This window comes from Prionailurus bengalensis, chromosome C2 (genome assembly GCF_016509475.1).
Source record: "Prionailurus bengalensis isolate Pbe53 chromosome C2, Fcat_Pben_1.1_paternal_pri, whole genome shotgun sequence".
Classification (NCBI taxonomy): Eukaryota; Metazoa; Chordata; class Mammalia; order Carnivora; family Felidae; genus Prionailurus; species Prionailurus bengalensis.
The window spans coordinates 40,711,888-40,723,029 of NC_057350.1; the positions used below are offsets into that span (position 1 = coordinate 40,711,888).

At 36.6% G+C, this 11,142-nt stretch overlaps 1 protein-coding gene across 1 annotated transcript; it reads left to right on the top strand.

The window, feature by feature from the left end:
- The first annotated feature begins 701 nt into the window (after positions 1-701).
- On the top strand, positions 702-3,145 carry HTR1F (5-hydroxytryptamine receptor 1F). The gene has a single exon (XM_043593894.1). It carries the CDS (start codon positions 758-760, stop codon positions 1,856-1,858), a length of 1,101 nt encoding a protein of 366 aa, XP_043449829.1. The 5' UTR covers positions 702-757; the 3' UTR covers positions 1,859-3,145.
- The last annotated feature ends 7,997 nt before the right edge of the window (positions 3,146-11,142 follow it).

The following is an 11,142-nucleotide window of genomic DNA, read 5'->3' on the forward strand; positions in this document are numbered from 1 at the left end:
TTTATGGCTGTTTCACTCCCACTAATTTTATTTCATCTTTTTAAACCAAATTCGCTACTTATGTCCACAAAGACTACTAAACACTCTGACATTTTCCTCGTTTCATAAAATGATCATAGAATGCTAGGGATGTACTAAAAATATTTATTTTTTATTTATTTCCCTGTTTATAATACTTATATCCTGACATGAAATACTTAGAAGTTCCTTTAGACTCCATGAGTTCAATGATAATGTTCTCAATGTAAATTTGAATTAAGTACAAAATTGTTTATGATTTTGAATACTTCCTGTAATATGATATTTTCTTATATTAGGTTATATAATGCATAAATATGTATTAATGGCATGTGCTATTAAACTTTTACTGCATAGATGAAGAGAAAAACATAGCTCGGATAATATAGTTTTTAAATGCAATTCTACGATGGTAGAGATTTTACCGAGTAATAGGTTAGTTTACTCATAAAAATTGTTTTATGTGAGCTGTATTTTCAGAAATGTTTTGAAAGTTATTGTTTGTTACTGTTTTCGTTGGAATTTTTAAATTAAATGAAAAGAAAAAGAAAATCTATAATCTAAATTCCCATTTTTTTTAAATCCATGGAATATTCTGGGAAAACACACACATATACTTTTTCAAAATTCATTCTGAAAGGGAGAGAAAAATTTTTGAAGACTTCTCTGAACTGTTTTTCTCCTCCTTTGTTACAGGTATCCATTTTTGCAGCTATATTAATCTTTTAAAACAAACAAAATGGATTCCTTAAACTCATCTGATCAAAACTTGACTTCAGAAGAACTATTAAACAGAATGCCGTCTAAAATTCTGGTGTCCCTCACTCTCTCTGGGCTGGCACTGATGACAACAACCATCAACTCCCTTGTGATTGCTGCAATTATTGTCACCCGGAAGCTGCACCACCCAGCCAACTATTTAATTTGCTCCCTTGCCGTCACAGATTTTCTTGTAGCTGTCCTGGTGATGCCTTTCAGTATCGTGTACATTGTGAGAGAGAGCTGGATTATGGGGCAGGTGGTCTGTGACATCTGGCTGAGCGTTGACATTACGTGCTGCACGTGCTCCATCTTGCATCTCTCTGCTATAGCTCTGGATCGGTATCGGGCAATCACAGATGCTGTGGAGTACTCCAGGAAAAGGACTCCCAAGCATGCTGGCATTACGATTACAATAGTTTGGATTATATCTATTTTTATCTCTATGCCTCCTTTATTCTGGAGGCACCAAGGAACTAGCCGCGATGATGAGTGCATCATCAAACACGACCACATCGTCTCAACTATTTACTCAACATTCGGAGCTTTCTACATCCCATTAACATTGATTTTGATCCTCTACTACAAAATATATAAAGCAGCGAAAATGTTATACCACAAGAGACAAGCAAGTAGGATTGCCAAGGAGGAGGTGAATGGCCAAGTCCTTTTGGGGAGTAGTGAGAAAAGCACCAGACTAGTCTCCACACCCTACATGCTAGAAAAATCTTTATCTGATCCATCAACAGACTTTGATAAAATTCACAGCACAGTGAAAAGCTCCAGGTCTGATTTCAAGCATGAGAAATCTTGGAGAAGGCAAAAGATCTCAGGCACAAGAGAACGCAAAGCAGCCACTACGCTGGGGTTAATCTTGGGTGCATTTGTAATATGTTGGCTTCCTTTCTTTGTAAAAGAATTGGTTGTGAATGTCTGTGAAAAGTGTAAAATTTCTGAAGAAATGTCAAATTTTTTGACATGGCTTGGATATCTCAACTCCCTTATAAATCCACTGATTTATACAATCTTTAATGAAGACTTCAAGAAAGCCTTCCAAAAACTTGTACGATGTCGATGTTAGTTTAAAGAAAGTTTATCATTAGAAGGTTGGGGATTTCTTGAGGTGAAGTAACCAAATGAATGATGAATAACAAAACAGTTAAACTTTTAGAGGAAATACATTAAAACTGCTAAACTTGTAAGAATATAATTTATATTTTAATAGCAACATGAACATAAACTTCTTGAGTAAAAGATGTTTCTTTTGACCATCATTCTAGAGTATTCAAAACGTGAAGAAAATTTACTGCTTATAAACAACATTTTGCCTATGCAATGTCCCTAACAGGCTAACTGAAAATACGTATTAGAGTAATTATTATTAATAACAGTGATTTTCCAGGTTTATGGCTTACGACAATTACAGAAGAGTATTCAATTAACCACATCTGTAATTTCTATATAATGCTATCATTTTGTTATAAAATTCTGCCATTTTAGAGAAAAGAAAATTCACCACAATGGACCCATTTCTCCTACCTAACCACTCTTGTGCCACCTTCACCTTATCCTGGGAAAAATGGGAGGAGGAAGCAGCGAACAATGATTCCTAATATGACTGGAGGAAATGTCAGCCAGGAGATTGATATGATCTTTGTATTTAGATAGTAAAGAGTAATCATAAAGTGAGTTAGGCATTGTAAAATAATTCTGAATGCTGAACTTGTGCATATTTAACATTTTCTTTTTGTTCAATATGAATTCCTAGAAAGATATTTTCTTAACCATGTATTCTCAATATTTGAAATCAAAACCTTACCCTAGTAACAGTAACTCAGGAGAGGGTTCAGGGGAGGTGTTCTAATTGCCCCCATGTTGATTTAGGACTCAAATTTAAGGCACTAAGTACCCTAGGTTACTCACCATAGTTATTGTATTCCTAATGCCTTTTTTGAAATCTAAACTAAACGTCATTTCTGTTAACGTTAGCAAGCTCATTTGCTCACTAAAATGTCAGTGGTATTTTGCACTTCAGCAGTTCCATATCTTCAATTTACACATTATATCCCTTTTGTTAGAGAGAATGTGATAGGAATTCTTAGAACTTTCCACTGACTTTAAAAACATCTCTGGTTTTTCAACTGGTAGAAATCAACAGGTAAAAAGATTCATATTATGCTAATTATAAATATATTTTTTATATATCTCCCAGTCACTTCACTAGTTCAGTAAGCCAAAGCAATTCCATTAAGTTTCTCTTCCTGATTTATAGATGGATTTTATTTTATTTTTTTTTCAAAAAAAATTTTTACCGTTTATTTTATTTTTGAGACAGAGAGAGACAGAGCATGAACAGGGGAGGGGCAGAGAGAGAGGGAGACACAGAATCGGAAGCAGGCTCCAGGCTCTGAGCCATCAGCCCAGAGCCCGACACGGGGCTCGAACTCACGGACCATGAGATCGTGACCTGAGCTGAAGTCGGACGCTTAACCGACTGAGCCACCCAGGCGCCCCTATAGATGGATTTTAAAATAAAATAACCATGCTTCTGAGAAGATTTCATTTCATTTGAACCTGCAAGTTGACAGACTGCCTTTTGGAAGGCATACCATCAAACAAGACCATTTGAAAAATAATACATTCCTTTTTTTTTAAGCCACACGTTTATGTGTATTTTCAATATTTTTTCCTGTTCAGGTACTGAAGAATACATTACATTGATTTTTTACATATCTATGGCAGATTACTCTCAATCTAACAAATATTTACAGAGTTCTCATTCTGTATAAGGCACTGAGATATACCATATGGAAGATACAGGAAATAATGACATACAGTTTCTCTTCTTAACACATTTACAATTTAAAAGGTGAAACAAAATGGGGCACTTGGGTGGCTCAGTCAGTAGAGCATGTGACTCTTGATTTTGGGGTCATGAGTTCAAACCCCACCTCTGGGCATGGAGCTTACTTAAAAAATAAAAAAGGTGAAACAAAGAAACAAATGAACACTGTAATTGAAAAGAAAAAACAAAGATCTCTCATGGAAGCTGTTTGCATCATTTTGATGATTCAAAGGAAAAGTTGATCACACCTGATTGAGAAAAATCAGCAAAATTTCATAAAGAATGTATTTAAAATAGATATTAAATAAGCAACCGTTGGGTAAGAGAAATAGAAAAGCATCCTCCAGGTGGCAGCAACATCAGGAATTCAGAGTGAATTCTGTCAGTATTTCATGGGTCTTGTTCATGAAATAGCAATGAATTTGGCAGCTAATTAGGACAATAGAAGAAAAAATTACAAGAGAATTTGGCCATTATTGTGGCTGACTTTAAATGCCAGAAAAAGAAGTTTACAGTCCATTTGGCTGTAGTCTGTCAACAAGTGGTCACTGATGCTTCTTAGTAGAAATATTACAAGTTCAGAGTAATTCTAATGTGTGTGTGTGTGTGTGTGTGTGTGTGTGTATCTGGCTGGATTTGAACAGAGAGGGTACTGGTGATACTGACTTCTTGTTAGAAAGCAAATCAATAATCCAGGCAAGAGGTGAAGTTCTGAACTTGATTTTGGCAATGGGAATGTGAAGGAGAAAAGAGAAGAGAGATAGTATGGAAACAGAAGCTATAGGATACAGCAAATAGGTTAATAAGCAGACAGATGGAGAGACACTGAGGTAACCTGCTCTCAATTGAAATGAACTCAAGAGAAGGGGCCTGTTAGTGGAATGATGATTTCTGTTTGGGGGCATGTCAAACACTCAAAGACACATGCATGAGACCTCATAGGCCCTGCTGAGCAGGTCTGGCCCAAGTGAAAATGACAGGTTTATATAAGACTCCCGGCCACCTCTTTTGTCCTCCTCTCTTCTCTTTATCTCCCAGGACCCCTATTGCTGTGCTGACAGTCAAAAGCCTACTCTAGTCCCTATCATTCTCTGCTTGTTCTTCTTTCTCTCTCTCACTAAAATTTGATTCTATGATTTATTCATTCAAAGATCTTGATAATGTGGAAATAATCTGTTGCATTAATTTATTTACACCCATCTCAGAAATTTATTTAGTTATATTGGAGACCTCTAAGAGACACAGCCCATCAACCCAAAGGAACAAATCTCATGCAGGGTGAGGCCCACCCAAATACACATACTACCTTCTACTCAGAGTTGGACTAAAGCTCAAATCCAGGGAAATAATGCTATCACATGACAGACAAGTTAAATCTGCCTTCAGAGCTCAGGGAGAAACAAGTTTATTATTTCTATGTATATGAAATAGGCTTTAATCCAAAGGCATCATAACATATTACAGCACTTATCACTTCATCTTTATATTTCCCTCACATGTTGAAGGTATAGATAATGCCATCCTTCATGAACAAGTGACTTCTCTTTGATCTTTAAATGTTAGGTAATGTTGCAGCTAATAATCTGCTATTTTTTACATAAAAAAGAAAACCAAAGTCCAAATAGTATCACTTAGGCCAAGTCACCTAACTGAGGTGTAATATCTAACCTATTTGGAGTTTAAGCCTCCATCAGAAATGTGAGTTTTAACAGTTCAGTCAGGAATTTTCTGATAAACACCAATGAGGTAATCTATCACATGGGCCCTCTCTGTCCTCCAAAGGAAGATGAGGTCATCTGCTTGATGAGACCCCCTGCTCTTCCCTTCAGGGAAAATGACCTTGCCTGAAACAATCCTTTTGTTTTACTAATAACTTCCTTTCCCCACCCTTCTTCCTAGGGAAAACTTCCATTTGTACAAATCATCACAGTTCCCGAATCATGAATCACTTAATAAAGCCAATTGGATCTTCAGATATACTCAGTTAAATTTTTGTTCTGTTTTTTTTTTTTTTAAGTTTATTCATTTGAAAGACAGAGAGAGAGTGCGGGGGAGGGGCAGAGAGGGAGAGGGAGAGAGAGAATCCCAAGCAGGTTCCATGCTGTCAGCATGGAACCCAATGCAGGCCTCTAACTAACAAACCATCAGATCATGGTGTGAGCTGAAACCAGGAGCCAGATGCTTAACTGACTAACCCACCCAGGCGCTCTGAATTTTTGTTCTTTAACAGCACTTTCTCAAAAATTTAAGAAGAACAGATTACACAAAACATGATATACTTCCCTGAATATATAGGATTTATTCTCTCAATGAAAATTTCCCAAGTAACTAAAAGCTGAAGATTTTCACAAAAAAAAAAGAATATTTTTTCACATCCATAGCAAATGTAACAATATAATAATGCACATACTTAACTGATAAGGTACAGAAAGAAAACATAAATATCATAGAAAGTCGTTAAATATTAGATAAGAAATATTTCAAATTGTACAATTTTAATTGTGTAAGAATTGTGTAAGAAATATTTCAAATATTTCAAATCCTGCTACAATTTCAAATACGCCAGCACCAGAGAAGTAAATGGAGATTTAGTATTTCCTCGGCTTTTTCTAAATATTTTCAAATAAAGAATTTTATATAAAAGGCAAAGGACAAAACAGCAAAGGAAGATAGGAAGTCAAACTACTGTATACTAAATTCAGTTCAATACATAGCTATGTACAAATCGTGTTTGAAAATCCACTCCTGCTTATGAAATACGGTCTTTATCATACTGGTATAGGAATATGGATTGCCTACCTTAATAGTTTTTTGGTTGCTTTGTCTCACAATAGGCCCACAGGGTCAAATTCACAGCATAAACAGCTTATCCAGCTACTGACAGTTGATGGGTCAATCTTTATGTGGGACCAATTTCCATTTTGTATCTCTAAAACCAATCTTCCTTGTCCTTCTCCGGAGAACCCAATTTCCCCGCATCCCCCCACTCTTGTGCTCTACAGCCTACATGTTCACTGCTTGCAAGTGAAGACAAATTTCTTGGGAACCCACTTCCAAATTCTTGCCTATATCAGTTATGTTCGTTCCAAAATTAAAAATTTAGTAGAGCATAATCCTCATATTCATTGGCTCAATCCTAAACTTGTCTCTCTGTACCCAAGAGTTTTATGTCAGAAAGACAAAACAAAAATGGAGAATTAATTGGAAGTCAATTACTAGAAAATGTGTTGACTTGCTCCAAGAAATATCAGCGAAGTAGGGGTACTTCTATGCTTCTTGCTGACATGCTTTGCTCTACATCAAGGAATGAATGGCTCCTCATGAATTTTGACAAGAGCTTTTTTGACTTATAATCAGAGAATTAGGTTTGCTGCATTGCAGTAGAGAGGATTGAAGGATTTTTCCTTATTATAAAGACCTTCAAAAATAATCCTGTTCAATTCAGAATGTGTCCACATTAATTTGTTTCAGAAAATATGTGTTTCTAATATCCTCCTAATAACCCAGATGGTTATATTCAGACCTTTATTTGCCAGAAAATATTTTAAAGGCAAGTTAATATTTCTGTCATGAATAAACATTTTCTTTTGACATTGTGGCAATTTTTCTTGGTCATATGAATCAATATGCTTTCTCCATTATTTAAAATGAAGTTATTGTGGAGAGAAAGATTTTCCAACATTATAATGAATGTGTAGTAATTGATATAGAACGCCTTCTCTGTATAAAACAGGATAGTAGTAGTTGAAACCCACCTGGGAAGGATAAAAAATTTTTCAAAGAATTTATACTCTCTGGTTAGGTCAGAAATCATAAAAATTCTGAGAAAAAAGAAAAGTATAACATTGTCTTCATCAATGGTAACAACAAGGGCTCGTCAAAGCAGCCTTTCAGTAAAGCTGGTGTTCTGTCACGGGTCTGATTTCTAATTGGAAAGTTTCCACCTCTGCAAGGGCAACAAAATGACCTTACTGATTTATGTCTGCACAGCAAAGCTTGCTATGTCTTCCTTCCTGTGCTCCCCAATATCCTTTTCATTATGTTCTATTAATATTCCTAAATTATATGTAATTGGTATTCACTCCTAAAAAGTTGTACTTATTATATCATCATATTTTTATATTCAATCATCATTAATTATTACAACTATATTATATTGCTGGGTCTGCTGTCTTGGAATTTCCTCTACCCCAACCCACTTAATAAAGAAAAATTTTACTCATCCCCACTTCTTCCTCCACACACATACATATCAACAATTTCCTCTTTGAGGTGCCTTGGTGGTTCAGTCGGTTGAGCACCTGACTCTTGATTTCAGCTTAGGTCATGATCTCATGATTCATGAGTTCGAGCCCCAAGTCGGGTTCTGTGATGACCATGCAGAGCCAGCTTGGGATTCTCTCTCTCTCCCTACCTCTCTACCCTTCCCCCACTCACACTACCCGTCTCTCTCTCAACATAAATAAATAAACTTATAAAACAAAACAAAACAAAAACAGAAACAATGTCCTCCTTGTGTTCGATGTCTTGGCCAGGATTCAACTGGATCTGTGATCCTAGTAGAGTGTGTGTGTGTGTGTGTGTGTGTGAGAGAGAGAGAGAGAGAGAGAGATTTTGCAGGTGTTAAGAAGGACTAAACTGGAGAAAAAAATGTTCTCCTTAGCACACACATGTTGAACTTGAAGATAAAGGAGAAAGAAGAAGAAGGTGGGGATATTTTTAACAGAAAGGCAGAAGAGTAAATCTACTATCAGATTTTTTTTTTTTTTTTGAGAGAGGGAGAGAGTATGAGTGGGATAGGGGGAGAGGCAGAGGGAGAGAGAGAGAAACTTAACGCAGGCTCCCTGCTCAGCAGGAGGCTCAGGGCTTCATCTCCCAACAGTAGGATCATAACCTGAGCCGAAATCAAGAGTCAGATGCTCAACTGACTGAGCCACCCAGTTGCCTAATTTAAAATATTAGATTTAAATCTAATTAAAAATATTAGATTTTTAAAACCACTGTGCATAACAATCACCTGAGATGCTGGGGGCAGAGGCCAAAGATTCTAAGTATGTGAGTCCAGAGTGGAGCCCCCAAAATCTGAGTCTTCAGCAAGATTCTCCACTTAGTCTCTGCTTCAGATTCTGTCTCCCTCTTTCTACCCCTCCCTCATTGATGCTCTTTCTGTCTTAAAAGTAAATAAACACTAAAAAAAAAAAGAGAGAGAGATTCTCCACTTAGTCTAACAAAGGTGGTGCATGGACCTCTCCTAGAGACCACTGCTTGAAAGCTCCCAACTAGTTAAGTGCTTTCTGGGACAGAGTTAGTAACCTTCCATGAAATTTTACCTCCATTTCACTAGTAGAGTACCCATCAGAATCCAGAAAACTACTTTGCTACTACATGAGAAGTGCCTAATACAAAACTGAACAGAAGTAAAAATCACATCAACATTGCTGAATGTATTATGAAACATTTAGTTAGAAAAAAACACCTATTAAAATCTATTTTCTTTTCTTTTTTTTAAGTTTATTTATTGATTTTGAGAGAGACCGAGATAGTGCGAGTAGGGGAGTGGCAGAGAGAGACAGGGAGAGAGAGAATCCCAAGCAGGCTCTGTGCTGCCAGCACAGAGCCCAATGCAGGTCTTGAACTCACAAAGCCGTGAGATCAAGACCTGAGCCGAAACCAAGAGTCAGATGCTTAAGCAACTGAGCCATGCAGGTGCCCCTAAAATCTATTTTCAATCAGTAAGTTACTTAAATTTTGCTAGGGCAAAGAATACAAGCTTTTCATCATATATGAAGGAGCAATTTAGAAGAGTAGAAAACTCTCTAGATTTGAAAGAAGAAAAGGCTCCAATGGGAGTTCTGATCTTACTAATTATGATCTTGATGCTGAGCAAGTTTCATCTATCCTTCTTGCCTCACACAGGAATCAAAGGCTAAGGAAATAGAGTGAAATAAAGCCAACACTCTTGAAAAATGCTAAGAGACTACAAAATGGAAATTAGAGGGGCACCTGGATGTCTCAGTCAGTTAAACGTCTGACTTCAGCTCAGGTCATGATCTCAGTGTTCCTGAGTTCAAGCTCACATCAGGCTCTGTGCTGACAGCTCAGAGCCTGGAGCCTGCTTTGGATTTTGTGTCTCCCTCTCTGTATGCCTCTCCCCTACTAGTGTGCTCGCTCGCTCTCTCTCTCAAAAATAAATAAACATTAAAAAAATTTTTTAATGTAAATTAGCATTCTTCTTTGCTATGGTAGGTCTGGAATGAGTCAGAGCCCACCTGATATGGAACCTGGTGTTCTACATTGTGCACTGCCTTTTTCTGAATCTGGAGAGAAGCAAGTACTAGATGGCCTCCTGCTCTTGGCTCTCCCCGGAAGCTCAAACCGTGGTAGAGCAATAATTCCTAATAGCCCCATCAGCAGCTATAGCGATGCCCCCCTGCAGGGTACTCAACAGTCTCTTTCCCTGCTCTGTCCAGGCATTCCTCTTAGCAAAACTCGGGCATCCACAAAACGTGTTTAGCTTTCTAGAAGGATACAATGCAATCCTTCTACCCTATGAAAATCACAGCTACAATGATTCCGGCATTAATTTCTTCTATCAATAGATTCAGAGGTGATTTCCCATATGTTTCAGGATTAAGGTTTCATTTTAATCATTTAAACAGTGAAAGAGAAGCTTTAATTTGAATCAAGATTTCTAAGTTGATGAAATCAAGACTGGAGGCTTAATTTTGGGTTCTACTGGGTGTAAGAAAAAATTACTAATTCATATAAGGATACTAAAATTTAAAGAAACTACTCAATAATGGCTCCCTATGGTTTATTACACTGTATCTAGACTCCCTTGTTTGCTTTTAAGGCCTTAATATTAATAACAAAGATCCTCTCTAGAAAATCTTATTTCCCATCATCCTACGTACCCCCAACAAATGCTCTCTGCTTTAAACCTGTCCCTCTCGTCACTATCCTCACAATGTGTGTACTCATTCTTGCCTCCATTGCTCTTTTAGCTTTTTTTCCCCTCAAACCTGAAGTCCCCTTTACTTCCTTGATGTTTAAGCAATGTATCATTCAAAGGACAGATTAAATTCCACTTCCTCATTACACTGAATTTAGATTGTTTCAATACTATAAAGACACAATATTCCTTATTTGTTCTTAATATCACTAATTTCTTCATGAGTGTTTGCTTGGTTTTTACATCAACTAAACATAGTAAGTTACTTAAAGGACATATGTGTATTTCTTTATATTCCTTCTATAGTTGTTTCAAATATTTTTAAATGCCAATCTTCTTCTCTAAGTAAATATGGTCTATTTCACCGTGTGTCAGTAACTAAAATTTAAACAGTGAATTTATCTTTATTCCTAAATTTAATGAAAAGAAATCCGAACGGATTTTTATCAGAAAGGAAATAGAGAAGTAATGTGTTTTGCTAAAAATAGAAGACTAGTCCTTATTTTTTGATTATTGGGAGTATATAACTGACAGTAAAATAATGAAATGCATGAAATGCATAGACGCT